Below are 19,330 nucleotides of genomic sequence, written 5' to 3' on the forward strand. Positions count from 1 at the left end.
CAGCAGCTACTGCCATTCGTTTATTCATCTGAGCACCTTTTCTGGGCCCTCGCTGGGCTAGGCCTTGGATATATAAAGGTGAATTAAAAAGTCTCATTCTCAGGAGTTGCCAGTATAGATCTTCAGAAAATTCAGGCTCCCCTTAGTAGACACCAAGCCACGGCCTTCTAGACTACTTCTACACTATTTCCATGCTATAAAGGGAGTTTTCTAGAGCCCTTGGATGCTCCAGAGGACAGTTCTTGGCCCATAAGAAGGCAAGGTTAGGGCAATTTTGCCACAGTTTAGAAGGAACCAGAGGGAATAATTACCACATTCCCAGATTTTCTGAGGTTTTAGGTGCTACAGCAGCTGACAGAGAGGTCTCAGAGGAACCCATGGTAAGATACTGGAAACCCCTGTGAACCTCAGGGCTGGGAATAGCCCTGGAAGAGAAGAAAAGCCTCAGAATCCAGAATCCAGGGCTTAGTGAAAAGGAAGGCTCCAGGAACTGGGCAGAGACAAGGTTAAAGAAACCAGGGGAGTTTCACTGCAGAGGAGAGACCTGGAACTGCTGCCTAGTTCGTGTGGTACTGCCTAGGGCAGTAGGTCCCTGACAGCAGAAAGTAATGCCGGCACCTTGTAAACAGGAAAAACCAGCTGGACAAAGTCTTTAGAGCTGGACCATCCCTACCTTTCTGTCCCTTCTTTGGCATCTAGGCCAATGCAAGTTCCCCTACCCTTGTCCCATGCCAATGAGGCTATCATCTTCCATTGACTGATAGCCCTGTCCATGGCCCTGGGGAACTATGAAGGACAGTTGGGGAAACCACTGTCCAATGTCACTTGTGGGCCCTGGGCGCATACAGAAATGGTGAGGTCATCTAGGTGCCTGTGGCTTGGCCCTGGATACAGTGTCCTGGCCCTGGATACAGTGTTCTGACGTGGTGACACTGAGCTTTTAAGGACAAACCAGATACTAGTCAGGAGCAGGAAGGGGGTTCTAGGCCAAGGGATCAGTATGTTCAGAATCACAGGCTTGGCAGAAAACTCACAGAACAGTGACTTATGCAATGGGCTGGAAGCATAGGGTATATGAGGAAAAGCGGAGGAAGCGAGATGGGGCTCTGCCTCTCTTCTTCAGAGGCTTCCCCAATCCTGAGCTCACACTTGACTCCTGACTTGCACCCAATAAAACCTCTCAGCTCAGGTCTCACCCCTTCTGTGCTTCCATCCACACCTGTGTGTTGAGAGCCTGTGGTGCACCAGAGATGTAGTCATGGGACCAGGAACTAAGTACAGCTCCATGCCTGTCCCTGCCCGTACATCCCTATAGTCCACACAACCACCCATTGTCAGGAACGGGGGTGGCACTGGAAACACGTAGCATTGAATTGGCATGGGCTCCAGTCAGCCAGAATACGTGCTGGCTTATAAAAACAGCCTGGCCATTCTGGTGACACTGGTTGATGGGCAGGCTGTTAAACCTGCTATGTCCATTTTACAGACAAGGAAAAGAAAGCTTTGAAATTTAAGCCACTTGGCCAAAGCCACAAAGAAGGAAAGTAGGGTTCAGACCTAGACTTGTCTCAGTCCAATGTCTGTTCAGAACTCTGGCTTACAATTAAAACTTGTAAGTGTGAGGAGTGACAATGGCCTGACAAAGTGCACAGGCACCCTCACCATCTCTCAGGTGACTTGGCCTGGAGATGAGGCAGGGCCAGGGAAGGCTGGTGGGGTGGGGGATTCCTTGGAGTGGGTGAGCCAACGAGGCTTTCCATGTCCAGCCGCACCGTGTGGTTGGCTTGCATGTGGAGGCTGGAGCCCGCGGTCACCAGGCTGGCAGCATCTTGGACCTGGCTCCTTGTGTGTGGCTCTCTTTCCTTCCCAAATGCAAAACTGGCCTGTCCCTCAGCTTGGCCGTCCCACTTTCTTTCCCCTTTCAGGCCTCTCTGTCCTTCTGTAAGTGCAAAGATGCTCCTCTGGATCCAGCTGAAACAACAAAAGTCACCTGAGCCTTGGCCTTTCCAAAATTCCTGAAGAGGCTGCCAGCGATGAGTCAGTGCATCGGCAGCTCTGTGTGCAGGACCAGCCTGGCCTGGGCCGAGGCCTTCTGTGAATCTGAGTTGGGTGAGAGGTCAGAAGCCCTGAGAAGCTCTTTTCCCATCAAGTGTGGGGGCTCTAGAGACTCAGCCCTGTGGCCGGCTCTGTGGGGTCAGTGGTTCTGAGGTGTATGGCACAATGGGACCGACCAGGAGACAGATCAGACAATGTTCCCCAGCTCCTGCTCAGCACCAGGCCATGGTCCTACCCTCTCAGAGCTCAGACCTTGGTTCTATCTTCCCTGTTCCACTGCAGAGGTGAGGCTGGGCAGGGGCCCAGAGTGGGTAACACAGTCCTAGTCTCGTGGTCACATGCATTGCTTGGTTTCAGCCTCTGCCACACGTGAGTTCCAGGCAGATTCTGAGAATGTGTCCCTAGGCCCTGCCGGGTGGACCGGACCCAGCCCAGCTCCCACGTGCGGTATGGCTGGTCGTGGTTTCCTTTTCCCGTGGTTCCACACTGCTCCCAGCTCTCGCCCTCTCCTCCCCCCTCCCCTCCCCCCAGCCATCCTCAGTCCTGTGCGTAGAGGCACTTCCCTCCTGTTTCTGAGCACAGCTATATAGTCGTCTTATATTCATCTTTCCTTACTTTGCATTTAGAGATAAAGGAGGACAATTCCAGCATGGGCTGGGTCTTCCATGTCAGCCTCTTAGTCCAGGAAGCCCTCACCAGTCTTCTCATTGCCCACGAAGCAATGAGAACACACATCACAGCCCTGTAGTCCTGCTCCCACCCCCAGGCAGACCACAGGTGAGTCCCTTCCCTCGCTGGGCCTCACTCTTAGGTCTGTGCAGGAGTTTGAGGAAGGGATGGGGATAAGGAGGAGAAGATGAAAACAGCCAGGTGACGGGGAGCAGTGACACCCACACTCATGTAGGTCTGGAATTTAGTCCTTAATGAGAAGACCCTCTTCACCCCCTCTCTCTCTCTCATAGACACACACACACACACACACACACACACACCCACGAGAGAGAGAGAGAGAGAGAGAGAGGAGAATTCATGACCTTTAACTCCTCGGACTTCAGTTAGTTTTCTCATCAGTGATGTGGGGCTGCTCTGTCTGTCCCACCATGAGGTGAGGGGACCTTGCCAGGAACTGGTGAGACAGTGTGGATGAAAAGCACTTTTCAAACCTAAGTGCTGGGCACCTGTAAAACATTATTATTTGGCACAGTTTGTGTCCCCTGGGAAGCAGATTCTGAGACATATGGAGTGTCAGGGGTGTTTTTAGGAAGTGTACTTGTGGGATAGAAGGGAAGGAAGCAGTGGGGAGCTGAACTTCCACAGGGCCCCAAAGCGTCAGCCAGCCTCACAGGCAGCTTGAGTTGTCCTGCACTGGGCTGAAATAGCTTGGCCTTTGTATTCCCTCACCTCTGGGTGAGGACAGCCTAGCAGGGCAGGACCGTGGGTGAGATGGCTCTCTATACCTGAGGCTTCCTGATGCGCAGATGATCCTTCTGTCAGCTGGGGTGACAAGCCTCTCCTTGCAGAAGGACCTGGGTGGTGCGTATCCAGACCCACCTCTTTATTCTTGTTAATTATAGTCACATCTAAATGCCAGGCTGCACTGATCAAAGCACTACTGCCATTCTGGCACTGCTTGCCAGCTTTCCTCCCGACTTCCAGATTGATGGCTTTAGCCTTTGATATTCGAGAAAAGAATGGGAAATTCTTCTGTTTGTTTTGGGACCCAGAAAACTCTCCCACTTGGCTTGGGAGCAAAGGACTCTAGAGGCAGGACATAAAAACCAATGAGTCTAAACAAATGATTGATTTAATTAAAAACCGAAAGCTCCATGTGCATACATGCAGTGCACACGTGAATAAGAGTATCCATCTGAGTCTGAGCACACGGGGGTGCATTTGCGTGTGAGGTGAGTATATGTCTGACCATGTGAACAGGTGGCTGTGTTTGTAGAATGTTAGTTTGTGTGTACAGACATCATCCATTCATTCTTTAAACGTCTCTGAGGCATCTAGAATGTGCCAGGCACTGTTCTGGGAGCTGGGGAACAAGAATAGACAAGATGTCTCTGCCTCTGGCAGCTTGTCATCTCATGAGGAGGCAGACAGCACAATATGGGCATTTGGGGTACAGGTGGTAGCAAAGGGGAACATGGAGCAGTCATCCAAATCAGACTAGGGAGCAGGGGGCTGATATGGGCCTCCCCTGGGCAGGAGAGCCTGCAGCTGAGTCTTGAAGGGTGAGAAGGCGGTGCTCTGGCAGAGACAATGGGAAAGGGTGAGCGGGACTTCCATAGGGAGAGAGGAATGACTAGTAAGGCAGTCACAGGAGTAAAAGTGAAGGAAGGGTCAGAGGAGAAGAGATATCTCAGAGTCTTACATTTTCAGTGAAGGAGTGTGAACTTTCTCATGAAGAGGAGGCAGTGTGGTGTCACATTTTCATCTTAGCAGCAGTGTGGGCAGATTGGGGCCGGAGGACTGCAGCGTCGGCTATGTTCCTGTGTGCGTTTATGAGGACATACACACACGTGGCTGTCTCTGGGTCTGTATATCTGGAGACTGTGCACCAGGTGTACCGGCCACATGGACTTGTTTTCCACTTCTACCCGCTAGCCTAAGAGCCTGGTGGGCTCAGGGGCCTGGCTGTCCAGCTGCTAACTCATGTCCAGCTGCTGACATACTGAGGAATCTGGGTAGTGGCAGGTGCTTCCTCTGAGGCCGGACACACACCCCTGCCTGCTGGACTGACAGTGAAGGGACTGGCAGCCCCGAGAGAATGCTTTCCTCCCCTAGCCAGTCTTCCTGGATGGCACTACACTGCCCTGCCTGTGTCCTGGCTGGTCTGGTGACACTACACTTGCCCTGCTGATACCTGCCCCAGGCCCAGGCATCAGAGCAAGCTGGTGACCTCTGGGGAGGAGGGGGTGCTGCCATGCCCCAGCTTTCCCCTTCTGGGTCTCTCCTCTCTCTGGGAACCCACTCTCTAGACACAGAAATCATATATTTTGAGCTTAATTGTCTAATAGTGTGCTCCTAGATATCTTGCATTTTAAAAATTTATGATAATACAAAAAATCATCTATCACCCTGTAATGTGGACCATTGAGAGAGAAACGGCACTTTGTTTGCAATATGAGTATAAGACCTGATAAGGGTATGGTGAGCCATCATGAACTTGGAATTTGGAGTCCAAATGCCTGGGCTCAAACCTCAACTCTATACTTTCTGGGTATGTAAGTTACTGACTCTGTCTGTGCCTCAGTTTCTGCTATTAGCTCATTGATGCTAACATCTCGTAGGATTAAACAAGTGCTCAAAACAGTACCTGATGTACAATAAATATTCAGCTATAAACCTTAGCTATTATTACCTGAGTTTGAGTACTCTTAAGTCTATTCCTAACTTAACTTGATGAAAAGTTAAGATCTTTCTGAGTCTCCAGAGAAAACAGCTGCAAGACAAGAAAGAAGTCAGCCAGTTTTTGTCCCCAAGGACAAACATCTGCCCCATACCAATTTCTTTCTACCTGACATAGATCTTTTGTTTGAAATGATTTTGCTTGGCAAACTTCATTTACTAAATAATAACCTACGTGGACTTATCATGGTTTCTTTTGGGCTTTACAAAATGCTAGGAATAGCTCACAATGCTCCCCCTATAAATTCCTGGATCAGTTGAGGTAATTCCTGTGAGGCCAGTCTTTTTAGTTCACCTTTATAAATTAGCACCTCTACAGCAAGAAGCAAGTGCCTTCCCATTTCTGGACCATAGAATAGGTAACCACATGGACCCTCAACTAGAAGATGCTGCTTATCATTCAGAGCAGCACACATTCCAGCCAAGTCCAGAGAAGGAATCCATCTGCCTCCCCAACAAGGATACACCTTGTGTTTGGAAAATCCAAAAGCCAGTTCTATGGCTGGGGAAAGTCATTTTTATGGTGACTGATGTTTTGGTCCAATGAGTTTTATGTGCTAGAACTTCCTATATATTAGCTTTTAAAATTTTCACAATACTCTTTCAAGGCAGTTATTATCATCTCCATTGAATAAATGATAAAACTGGTCAGAGAAGTGATTTGTCCAAGTTAAACTACCTAGTAAATTATAACATTGTTTAGAATTTCTTGCATATATTAAATCACATAATTCTTACCTACCTCTGAAGTAGCAATGATCTCCATTTTGTAGTCGAGAAAACTGAAGCTTAACCAAGGGACTTGTTCAAGGTTATACAGGTAAGCGATTAGCCAAGTAGGAATAGAATCCAAGTTTAATGTTCTTTCTTCAATAGCTGCTGGCAGCAAGCCAGCTGTGGGGTTGACAGTCCTTCCCCACCCCTTAGGCATCCTGGTGAGCTTCAAGGAAAGGTGTTAGTTCCCGGTGGCTGTGTCAGGTGGGTGGGACCTACCTTGGATGTCATCATTGAACATGCAGTATTTGTTGCGGTATTTGTTGAGCAAGCGGAAGGCGTTGGCATTGGCAAAGTCTTCAAACTGGACAAGGCAATTTATCCCAAACCTGTGCGGAGGGAGAGGAAAGAATTCATCCCTCCTGAGGCATATTCCTGGCAAATCTCAGCCTGGTACAGGCCAGGGGCTGGGAAGTGGCCTGGTTCTTTCATTTGAAATTTTGCCATCTGCCTGGCTCCTGAACTGCTTGACCCATCATAGACAAGGATAGGGGAGGAAGAGAGTAGGGCACTGCGGTCAGCCAAAGCAACATACTATAGCTAATATGGCCTGGTGGCTCCCATGAACTGCCATGGGAGACCCAAGGAGTGAGGAGGGCTGAGATGGACCTGCCTTCTCCATGGTCTGTGGCTACCTGAGATTCCCAAAGAAAGCTCATTCTAGGGACATGCAGAGAACCCAGTTTCCCCACCATAAGTATCTGGAAGCCTCTGCAGCCTCTGAATATCTCCTCTCCTGGAGCCTGGGGCCTGGAGTTTCTCCACTAGAGACCCCTTTTCAAGCATTATTCCCTGGTAAAACAAAAGGAAGGTTGGGAAAGGCCACTACATTAAGCCACTGTCATCTACTAACATCTTGGTGAATGTATTCTCCAACTTACAGGTCCAGGGGAATCAGTTAAAGAACTTGTTTAAAAAGCAGGTTATCAGGCCCATCTTATAAGGAGTCTCACTCAGTGAGTGTGGGACAGGGGTCAGGAACACATATTTTTAAGAAGCACCCCAGATGATTCTGATTCCGACATTCTAGGTTTATTTAAGAAACACTAGCCTGGTGGGGAGGAAGACAATGCCCGTGAAACTGCTTGCTATGCCTCATTTAAAAGCTATGTTAGCCCAGCCTGAGCAAGAGCGAGACCCCATCTTTACGAAAAATAAACATGGAGTATTGTGGCGGAGCATTGTGGCAGCACCTGTAGTCTCAGCTACTAGGGAGGCTGAGGCAGGAGGTTCACCCAGGAGTTTGAGGTTGCTATGAGCTAGGCTGAGGCTACAGCACTCTAGCCTGGGTGAAGGAGTGAGACTCTGTCCCTCCCCACCAAAAAAAAGTCTATGCTAGCATTGCCTCCTAGATTTCATGATCTCCCTAAAAACTGACTAGGTTTGTTAGAATTTTAGAACTTATTTTTCCTTTTAATGTTTGCATGTAAGGAAGCTGAGAGTGAAGTTTCTGCTCATTTGCAATAGGTCCCATCAGCCTCGGACTTCTGAACACAGAGTCCCCTCTTATTCTGCCCTTGCTCTTTGATCCTGCTGTTTGATAGTTTTGTTGATGTCTCTTAGCTTTTTAGGAATCGAGTGGTATGAATTATTAAAAATTACTGAAAATGGACAAAAATAGTTTTCCTCTCATGGCTCAATTCATGACTAAAAGTATCTGAGCCCATGTTCATTGAGAAAACAATGTCCTGATTGATCTGTAAGGAGTGTCCAGGCATGTGACAGGGAGAAGTGGCCTGCCATTCCAAGCTGATGTGACTTACAGATGTAAAAAAATGTATTACCTTGTTAGAGAAGGTGGCTGGGGTACCCACTTGACCAGCTTCCTATGCTCTTGGGGTTTCTTTTAACTTATTTATTTTATTTATTTTTAATTTTCATGTTACTAAAGGTTATATGCATTTATGGGATACATGTGATATTTTGAGACAAGCAAGTAAAGATCAAATCTGAGTAACTGAGCTATCCATCACCTCAAACATTTATCACTTCTTTGTGTTGAGATCATTCCAAATCTTCCCTTCTAGCTATTTTGAAATACACAATAATAAATAATGGTTAACTAAAGTTGACTATTGTGCAACTGAACATTAGCTCTTACTGCTTCTATTTAACTGTATTTTTGCACTCCTTAATTGGGGCATCTTTCTTTAATTTAATTTAATAAATTCAAAATATTAAGGGGCTATAAATGTTTTTGTTACATTGTATTTTGTTACATGGATACCTTGTATTATGATGAAGTCAGGGTTTTCAGTGGCGTCTCTCTGCTGGCTGTGAGGGAATGAGAAACACTGAAATGGCCCAGAAAACATTTTTCCAATGTCATAATTTCGTGCATGGCTTATCCTGTCGAGCAGAAATGCTAATTGGTGGGCAAATATTTATTCCTGCTATGGTCCTTCCAGAACCTTAGCTGGTCAGAGCTGCTGGTGGGAGTGTTTGGAGATAGGTTCCTGTCACAGGGGCAGAAATGCAGAGGCAGGGAATTGCCATAGTTCAGGCCTAAGAGTGCTGGGTGTGGGTCGGAAGGCCTGGGGGCTTGACCAGTGACCTGCACATGTTACTTCATTACTTGATTCTGTTTCAGTTTCTCAAGTGTCAATAGGCACAATAATACCAGCCTGGCTAACTTCTGCAGGCTGTTGAGAGGATTACAAACTGAGGGCGCTTTTTTTCCTCCAGCTTTATTGAGGTATAATGGACAAAAAAAAATTGCATATATTTAAGGTGCACAGTGTGGCAATTTGACATATGTAATTGTTAGGAAGTGATTCCCACAAGCAAGCTAACATGCCCATCACCTCACATAGTTACCCTTTTCTGTGTGAAGTGAGAAAACTGAAGAGCTACTTCCAGCAAACTCCAAGTATATAATACATTGTCATGAACTAAAGTCTGGGGGTGATCTTTAGACTGTAAAGTGCCCAACACAAGTGACATTCTGGCAAAATTCTTATTCACAGTGATAGAACTGATGGGGATGGAGGCCCACTGTGCCTCTTGATCCACTGTCCAGCTCTTTCCCTTGTACTAGGGGTAGAAAGGACAAATAAAACCTCCTATGCACAAATCTAATGCCATGCTTGCCAGGCCAACATTTACTGGGAATTTTTGTTCAGGGTATGAATTTCAAGTATTTGGATTGGGATGAGGGGAATGGAATGTTTTTGGTGGCTGTGACATTTTGCTATATATAATTCCTACAAGCCTCTCAGTGTTGCTCCATAACTGGCCTGGAGCTCAAAGGCTGAAAAGGTCAGACAAGAAGACAATGTAAGGCACGTTCTCTGTCTCTCTGTGTCTCTGTCCCTCTCCCTCCCTCCCTCTCTCTCACACACACACAACCTTTAAGCAACACCACCACTCATTTGATGAGGTGAATATAAAGCAAGAATTATGAATAAGTACTTTTGTTCAGTGCATGATACTATTTCATATGTAATTCAATTTAATATAATTAATCCTCCTCCCTCCCATGGAACAATTTGATGGACTATAGGGTAAAATCTCGTTAAGTCCAGTTACTTTAATTCTAACTTGGAATTACATAAAAGGCCATGTGGATCACCCATCCCATTACTTGGACTTAGAGTTCCTAGGACTCCTTGGGTTTAGGACCTCTGGATTCCCTGTCCACCTTGGACACCCATCCCCATGTCTGTTCCCTGGACCTTTTGTCACCAGAAACCATTCCTATCTAGGATTTCATACTGTCCCCTCTTAGTCTCTGACTGTAGTTTCTCCTTTCATGTCCCTTCACTTTCACTACACCTGCTGTTTGTCTGCATCAAATCCTCTGGGCCCTTCACTGTGTTATCCCAGCTCTCAGCCTCTTTCTATGGCTTTTTATGAAACTGAATCACTATCCAGTCTGAGCCAAAAGGGTTACTTCAGTCACTGTCTTAGCACCATCCATCATCCATCCATCCATCCATCCATCATCCATTCAAACATCCATACATCTGAAAACATTTAGTGAGCACTTACGATGAGCCCATATAGTAGTTCAATAATGTTTTAGGATGAAAAAGTTGGTGGAAGTTTAGTTTTTCGAGCTTGCAAAACCAAAATTCCATCATGGAAGAAGCCCAAGTGCCCATCGATCCACGAATGGATTAATAAATTGTGGTATATGTACACCATGGAATATTATGCAGCCTTAAAGAAAGATGGAGACTTTATCTCTTTTATGTTACATGGATGGATTTAGAACATATTCTTCTTAGTAAAGTATCTCAAGAATGGAAGGAAAAGTACCCAATGTACTCAGCCCTACTATGAAACTAATTTAGAGCTTTCATATGAAAGCTATAACCCAGTTATAACCTAAAAATATGGGGAAACGGGAAAGGGAGGGGAGTGGGGGGGGAGGATGGGCGGTGGGAGGGTGATTGGTGGGATCACACTTACGGTGCATCTTACAAGGGTACATGTGAAACTTAGTAAATGTAGAATATAAATGTCTTAACGCAATAACTAAGAAAATGCCAGGAAGGCTATGTTAACCAATGTGATGAAAATATGTCAAATGGTCTATAAAACCAGTGTAAGGTGCCCCATGATTGCATTAATGTACACAGCTATGATTTAATAATGAATAAATTTTAAAAAAACCACCAAAATTCCAAAGTGGAAATTAAAATGGCTTAGTGAAAAAAACAAAAATGTTCTCAATTCATCCACATACATCCAAATACAGGTAATGGACTTTAGCTGTAACACTAACTTAAATGCTAATTATCATTTGTTTTTCATATTCATTAAAATACTAAGAACAATGGTAACGAAAATAGCTAACATTTGCTGAGTGTTTATTATGTGCTGGGCATCATGCTGAACTCTACATACATTGTGTCAATTAATCATCACATGACCTTATGATATAGGTGCTGTTTCCAGAGAAGGAACCCTTAGCTACAGAAGTCAAATTGTTTGCCCAAGGTCTATTTACTCTGTTGCTCTTGGTGAGTGGTGGAGCTGGAATTTGAACCTGGCTCTATCTGACTCTAGAACCTGTCTTAGTTTAGTTTTCATGGCAATACAGATTTGCAAAAGATAAAGCGAAGTAGGTAATCAAACTAGATTTCTTTCTCCACTGGGAAAGACTGCTGTGTGGTAAAGAAAACACTGAACAGAGACATAGAAAAACTGAGCTCTTTCTCTGTTTCTGACAAACACTAGGAGTCTTGGCTGAGTCCCCTTTCTCTCTCTGGGTCTCAGTTTTCTGGTCTGAGAGCGCTGGAGAAGTAGCCTGAGCTACTTAATGTATGGGCCTGGAGTTAATACACTGGGAACTTGGAGTTAGCTCTACTTGTCCAAAGCAGGAAGGTCAGGCCATGTCAGGAAAATCCAGAGAGTCAGTGTCTTAGAGCCCTTTTTATGCTACACAAACCAGCTCAGCTGGGTGGGCAGGGCTGAGGGGCCACCCTTAAGGACCTCTCCCTTGGGGCTCTGCTCGGGGCTCTGGGAAGTCTCCTGATTTAGTCTGGCAGTGGCCTTGCTGTCCTGTCCTGCCAGAAGCTGCCCCTTACCTAGGGCTCCTGCTTATCTGTCCCCTTCTGCACTTTTGAACTCGTTACCCTGAAGCCCTGGCAGCAGCAGAGGAACATCTGATTCATCTCCATTGGAGAATTTCTGCAATGGAGAGAAAGGCACCACCCCAAGCCATACACAGAACTGTCCAGACTTCTCAAGTCTGGAGACTCGGCTAGGAAATGGCCTTGGAGCTGCCAGGGAAGGCCTTCCAAGGCCAGGGATTAATTAAACAGTCAATGCTGATGGCCAGATGTTTGATATTTTTCTCCCAGCACTTAGGCAAGGGGATGCCTGCAAATGGTGACCTGGGCCCCAGAGTCCTGGTAAGCTGTGTGCAATAGTATGACAAGACATAGGCCACTATCAACAGAGCCTGGCACCTGCCACCAGCGGTATAGTCTCTCACGGATGTGGCTGTTCTGCCCTTCCCCCCAGCTAGTTGACCCAATGCAGAGGGTAAAATGTTGGTGGAGCAAAACATTCCAGGGGCTGCAGACCTGTTTTCTCTCTTCCATAGATCAGGACCTGCCATTTTTTCAAACACCTGGGTCTGACCTCTTTCACGCCTGAATAAACACAAGGGACCTGGGAGAAGCAGGTGAACTTGCTCAGCCCATCTCTAAATAGAGTGACTAAAAGCTACCACTCATATTTCCATGGGACTCAACTCTGTCCCCTCAACAACAACAACAACAACAACAACACACACACACACACACACACACACGATTCCCACAGCAGGGTGTTCAGTGGGAATATCAGTTGTAACCCAAGGGAAAATGATGTTTTTTCCTTCCAGGAACTAGAAATTACAGAATCATGAAAACACTAGGTCTTTTTTTTACTTTACATATTCCATTAAACTCTAATCTACTGAGATGGTCTTAGAAAGAGGTTCTTTGATTAAATAAGTTTGGAAAACTCTGTATTTTCCATACAGCAAATACAACACATATCAACATTAAAGGCTCTGAAAAGTCCTGCATTAAATCTGTTGAACCCAGAATGTTTTAAACTTACTTGACCAGAGACCTTACCCTGTTGTACCCCACTCTCCCCACCTGTGGTGAGGCGTATTTTGAGATACATGACTCTTTACAGAAAGAACTCTGTACAGGCGGGGCTGGCTGGGTGAATCCAGGCAAAGCCATCTCTCCTTGGGATTACTGCAACTGCTATAATCCATCAGTGACTGATCTCACATCCTTCAAGTTTATTCCCACTCTCCCAAGCCATCCGTCCTATCTCTAAATACAAGTTTGTGCAGGCCACTTACTTTCTGAAAATCCTAAGAGGGCTTCTGCAGCTTCTGGGGTTACGTGCAAATTCCTTAAGTGGTGTTCACTTTGACCCCAACACACACCCATGTCAACATGTGCCACTCCCTACACATTTTACTGCTTCCCAACCACTCTGGACCCGTGCATAGTCCCATGTCTTTGCTTAGGTTGCTGGTTCTCTTTGTCTAGAAGGCCTCTTTTTGCTCAGGTCAACTCCCTCTTAAACTGTGAGGCCCAGCTCAAATGTTACCTCTTCTGGGAAGCCTTCTCTGACTCATCTCTTTCCTGACCCTTAGGATAGTGCAAATTCTTCTCTTCTGGGGGGTTCTGTGATATTTTGGACCTATCTATAATAACATATGCAACATTGTATCATAATTATTTATTGCCATCTGTCTTAATTCAATTATGGAAATGTGTTGGGCAGGGTATCTTCTTTGTGCTAGGAGCTATACTAGGTATGATATGAAAATTCCATTCAACAAACATTTAGAAGTGTCCACTATAAACAAGGGATTGTATGACTGGTAAAATACGAAGGCAAATACCAAGATCTCACTGTCAAATGGGGACACGAGAAAATAAAAAAGCAGTTGTAGCACACTGTAGCAAGGGTAATAAAAGTATGTTCCAGGTACATGGGAAGCCTCAAAGTGGGCAGGCATCTCTGCTGAGGGAGAGGCAGTGAGGACTTCATGGAGCAGGAGGCTCAAAGGCAAGCTTTGAAGGAAGAGCAGAGGTTCCCACAACAGATCCTGGGTGAGTAGGAGTTGGGGAGGGATAAGGGTGTCTCAGGCAGAGGGGACAGACTATGCATATGGACTGAGAGAGTATGCCCCCTTCCCGGAGCACAGGGAAAATAAACAAAGCTGGATCTTGGCAGAGGTGGGTAAGAAAGGGGAGGATGGGGAGAGACGAGGCTGGGTGGACTGCAGAGCCACTCCTTCACCTGTTCTGTAAAAAGCTAAATGTCTGGAGGGCAGTGGGGACCTACGGCTGGGCTTCTAGGCAGGAAGGTGGCATGTGTTTTAGAAGTTCATTCTGCAGCAGAGTGGATAATGGGATGGACAGTTGGGAGGATATAGTGAGAGATTATGAAGTCCTGGTGTAAGGTACTGGGGACACCAATGGAGAGAAGTGTTGGGTAAATGCTGTTAAGGATGTAGAGAGAGGAGGAAAGACAGAGTGTGGGGAAGTGGCAAGAATTTTGAGGTCAAATGGGTGTGGCTCCATCACTTATTAAATGTATGACCTTAGGCAAGTTATTTAACACAAATTTCCATCTTCACTGATAACAGTGTAGGATAATAATACTCTCTTCCACTCCTATTGTGAGAATTAAATGAGATTATGGATATAAAAATTCTGGCACACTGTAGGCATTGAGTCCATGGAAGCAATGATAATTAAGGATAGGATTTAGTGACAGGCCAGATGTATAGGGGAAAGAGGAGGCCGCATAGGTGGATGGGAGGGTCCTTTACTCACTGAACTGAGGATAGGGAAAGATGTGCAAACTTACGAGGTAAGGCAGACATATCACATGCTGAGCGTGAAGTGACACGGGACAGTCACATGGCTGTGTTCACGAGGCAGTAGGTTATCCAAGAGGTTCAGGGGAAAGGAAGGTGCAGCTCAGAGTGCTGTGAGTGGCTGAAGCCGGGGGATTGGATGAGGACATCAGGCAATGTGTGCGCAGTGAGCAGAGAGCAGGCCAGGGCCAGAGCCCTGGGGTACACCTGCAGCCATGGGGCAGAGAGTGGAAGGTAGTCCAGCCAAGGAAAGTGAGCAGGAGACCCACTGAGGTGGAAGGTGGCTCGCAGAGCAGCTGCTACAGGAGCCGTGCAAGGGCCATGAGCAGGCATGTCAAATGCTGCTGAGAGGCGAGTGAGACAGATCGCAGGGTATCTGTGGGAGTTAGCATTTAGAAGATCATTGGTGACCTTCATGGACCATGTTCAGCAGAGTGGCAGGGAGGGAACCATGTGGAATGAATTAAGGTGTAAAGGGAAGGAAGGAATATCGGTGATTACAAATTTCAACAAGCTTGGCTATGAAGTAGGTAGGATGAAAACCATTTGGGGACATGGGTCTGAAAGATGGATTTGTTTGTAAGGGGAGAGGTATACATATGGGATAAAGGGGCCAGGATGGAGGCGAGATGAGAGAGGAGAGGGTAGGGGAGAGACTGAGGGGCCTGGAGGAGGTGGGGGCTAAAGCCCAGAGTGGGAAGAAGATGCAGTGGGATTATCATGGGGCAGAGAAGACGCTGTCACGCTGCCACAGACACGCGTGAGGGGCAGGGGAGTGTGAAGTGGAGGGCAGGAGTGGGGCAGGGATTCATGAGGACAGCAGGGAAGAACTGAATGACAGGATTGGAGAAAGAGGGAACACCGAGCCTGCTGTGGAGAAGGGCAGGGGGCACAAGGCATATAGTTATCTTCAAACATAGGAACGGCTATTCTGTGAACAAGGAATTAAGCAGACATATTTTGTGTGGCCTTGAGGGGAAAAGCAGAGCCAATGTGGGGGGAGTCAGAAGGACACAGATTTCAGTGCCATATAAGGTAGATTTTATACACTGGTCGGAAAGAGGCTGCCGGTCACTGGAAGTGAGTCCCTGGTAACCAGAGCTCCACTTGGCACAGAATTCATGAAAGGGATCCCAGCCCTGGGTGTGGGTAAGCCTATGAGGCCCTTCCCTTCCCAGCTCCCACACTGGGAGATTCCATGGTGTGTCCAGATCTGGCAGCCAGCCAGCCAGACTCCTGTGACTGGTGTTCTAGCCTAAGGGAGAAGACTCTTATCAACTAACAAGTCAGCCACAGGAAGCAGCAACTTCTAAGCAAAAATCCCAGGATAATGTGACCATTCCCCAGTCACCACCTGGCAGCAAGTTCAACCCACACAGAAAGCACTCGGGAGCTGTCTGGCTTTCCTCCTGAATTTCCCTGTTTGTCTGAGTTCCTGGGGCAAGCACACAAATGGCGCCAGACATCCCAGTGCTGGCAGGAGGATAGTGGCTGATCTGCTGACCTCTTGCCCTGTCAAAGGTCAGTGGCCAGCACTGAGTTTATCCTGTATGACATAATAATTGACTCCACAACCTCCTGTTCCTGTAACCCATGTGCTTTCCTCAGCCACTAACCCACTGGCAGGCTTGGGGGCTTCAGTATTTATGTCAGTTCATATCTGCACATAGATTGTGCGAAATGAGTTGCCATGAGGCCATGGATGTTTTCTGTGGCCCAGGTGATCCATCTATTCAGGCGTACAGCTGTAGTATTTGTACTATACAGCCTAAAGTCTGGAGGTGAAAGATGGTAAAGTAAGAAAGCCCAGTCCGTGTCTGTAGGCTTTTAGGGTCCAAGTTGAACCAAAGTTAGAGAGGGGAAGAGGAGAAAGAACAGACTGGATCAGTGCAGGTGCTCAAGTTAACATGGAGGTGCGCCACTTGCTGGGAGCATCTTCTCAGCCAGGCTGGGAAAGCAGGGGCATTGAAAGCAGGGGCATTCGCTTATTGGCCACTGTATAGCATGACAGCTAAAGGACAAGCTTTAAGTGACTCCCTTTCCTGCCTCCTGCTCTGGACAAATCTATCCCAGATGCTCACATTGGAGAACTAAATATGCAAGTGCATAACCTGTACCCTGTGCCTGCCTAGGCTCAGTAGGTGTTTGTTCAACACATGAAGGTAGGAATGAATGAACACTGGAGAACAGTCCCTCCCACAGGAGTGCCCAGTTGTATGAGTACCACTTGGTATCACCAGCTCCCTGTGGAGTGGACCTACACTGCTAGAGGCCACTGTGGCAAACTATCTCTGTAGCACAATACTCGAGGCCTCTTCCTTTATCCTCAAGGAGCACCACAGCCAGGAACATCTTCCCAGCCAGGCTGGGGAAGCAGGCTGGCAGAGCGTCTGTAGTCAAAGACCTCAGGTTCTGAAGTCTTGTGGATTTGAGAGTCTAGTTGGGTGATTTACTTAAACTTTCTGAACCTCTGTTTCCTTTCTTTTTTTTTCTTTTTGAGACAGAGTCTCAAGCTGTGGCTCTCAGTAGAGTGCTGTAGCGTCACAGCTCACAGCAATCTCAGACTTTTGGGCTTAAGTGATTCTCTTTCCTCAGCCTCCCAAGTAGTTGGGACTACAGGCGCCTGCCACAATGCCTGACTATTTTTTTGTTGCAGTTGTCATTGTTGTTTAGCTGGCCTGGGCCAGCCTTGAATCTGCCACCCTTGGTGTATGTGGCCAGCACCCTACCCACTGAGCTACGGATGCTGCCCAAACCTCAGTTTCTTTTTTTATTTATTTATTTATTTATTTTTTTGTGGTTTCTGGCCGGGGCTGGGTTTGAACCCGCCACCTCCGGCATATGGGACTGGCGCCCTACTCACTGAGCCACAAGCGCCACCCCAAACCTCAGTTTCTTAATCTTTAAGGATTGTGGTGACATTAAATGTAAAGCACTCAGCACAATATAGGCATTCTACAAAAGTCAGTTGCTAGCTCCTTTCTGGGAACAAGATCATGACTTTTAAAATTCAACTACATGTCCCAAGTCTATAGGCAGGGTCATCAGTTAGGTACATGTTAATTCTACATAAACCCAGCAGTAATTATTTCAGCATATGTCCCCTAACCCCCAGTAAATTGTAAACTCCTGACAGGAAAGTCTATTTCTGACTTCTTGCTATGCTCTAGAAATGCTGGTGCAACAAGTGAATAAAAGGATGGATGAATAACTGAATAAATAGAAAATAAATAAATGAATGCTGTCTTGAATTATTTTTGGCTTACTTTATGCATCCTTATTGACAAACCTGGAGAAAACTGAATTCTTCAGGACAGGTCTGTCTCTCTCTCTCTCTTTTTTTGTATTGGTCACATTTTGGAGCACAGAGAAGGTACATGATAAATACAGGCTGAATAAAATTTGGAGAAAGTGTCATCAATTACATGACTGTGAGCAAACAAGTGAACAGTTTACCTTTAAGTTCCTATTGCTTTTCTCATCATCTAACCTTTGGGAAATAATTTTCTCTTTAGATCTCACTTTTCCCATCCATAAAGTGAGGGAGTTGGATCAAATGAGTGGGTTGCTTCTTGCTCAGGCATTCTAAGACTTCAAGATCAAAGTCTTGGGGTGGGTCAGGGGGAGAAATGAGAATGGTAAGATACAGATAGAACCACAGAAGGCATTCCTAAACTTCAAAGTATATAAAAACACTGAGTAGTGATCGTATCTGCTGAGAGGGACTCAGAATGTGAATCCTCCTTTGAAACACTGTGGTGATGACTTAGAGTTAATAGCAATGCTTTTTACAATATTTTAAAATTAAAACAAGCATTAAAACTTTCTTTGTAGTCTGTATGCCATATGCTTGAGGGTTTTCCTTTGCTTACATTGCTTTAAAACCAACAGGAGAAGCTTAGAGCCATGGAATCTCAGTTTTATCCCTGGGATGGGCTGAGCTGGCTGGGGTTGGAGGTTTGTTGAGACACCTGCAGGGTGCACCTGGCTCTGGTTGATGATGGGGCAGTGGAACAACTGTCTATTAGGTGGTTAAGAAGGCAGAACCAAGGAGTGCCAGCCAGCTAACCTAGACAGTTGTGAATTAAGAGAATGTTTGCTTCTCTGCTAGAAGCTAAAGAACTTTGAGACTGAAAGCTGATGGCTGGTCCCTTCATAGCCCCTCTTATGGTGAGGATGGGTGAGGCTTTAACCCTGCCCTTGAATAAGTTAGGAGCCATGAGTAATCTAAGTAGAATAGCTTTTTTAATTAAGACTTTCCCATTTATCCTCCTTTTCTATTGCATCAAGGTGTTTGGAATATATTGAACTTTATTTTATGTAAGAAAATCGAAATAGAGAATGTCTGATTCAGAGGATGGGTTCTAGACCTCCTGGGTTCACAGCTTGGCTATTCCACTTATTAAATGTGGGTGATTTCCCTAACCTCTTCTTCATGGAGGGTGCAGCTGTTTGGGGTTCTCAGCTTTTGGCAGGACTCTGGTTCCAATGTCTCGTCTTATATGGACCTTAGCACTTAACCCTGCTGGGGTGTGGATCCATCTCCAGGCCTGGATGATAAGGAAACAGCCAAGAATGGAAGGACATTCAAGGCTGAGGAAATAGCAAACGTGGACTCTACAGCAACAACAAATGAGGAAGGCCAAGGTGCCTTGGAGCTGTGGGAGCCAGGGAGAGGTGGGAGGCGGAGTCATCAAAGGCTTCCTTTTGGCTCTGAGATCAATGCGGAGGCTTCTAATA

At 46.3% G+C, this 19,330-nt stretch overlaps 1 protein-coding gene across 4 annotated transcripts in view; it reads right to left on the reverse strand.

The window, feature by feature from the left end:
- ME3 (malic enzyme 3) overlaps positions 1–19,330 on the reverse strand; it is a 290,015-nt gene that overhangs the window by 17,161 nt on the left and 253,524 nt on the right. For all 4 annotated transcript variants that reach the window (XM_053561321.1, XM_053561323.1, XM_053561322.1 and 1 more), the window contains exon 8: positions 6,460–6,569. In XM_053561321.1, coding sequence (XP_053417296.1) covers positions 6,460–6,569 — 110 coding nt within the window. The remainder of the gene's footprint in view (positions 1–6,459; positions 6,570–19,330) is intronic.

Source organism: Nycticebus coucang, chromosome 14 (genome assembly GCF_027406575.1).
Source record: "Nycticebus coucang isolate mNycCou1 chromosome 14, mNycCou1.pri, whole genome shotgun sequence".
Classification (NCBI taxonomy): Eukaryota; Metazoa; Chordata; class Mammalia; order Primates; family Lorisidae; genus Nycticebus; species Nycticebus coucang.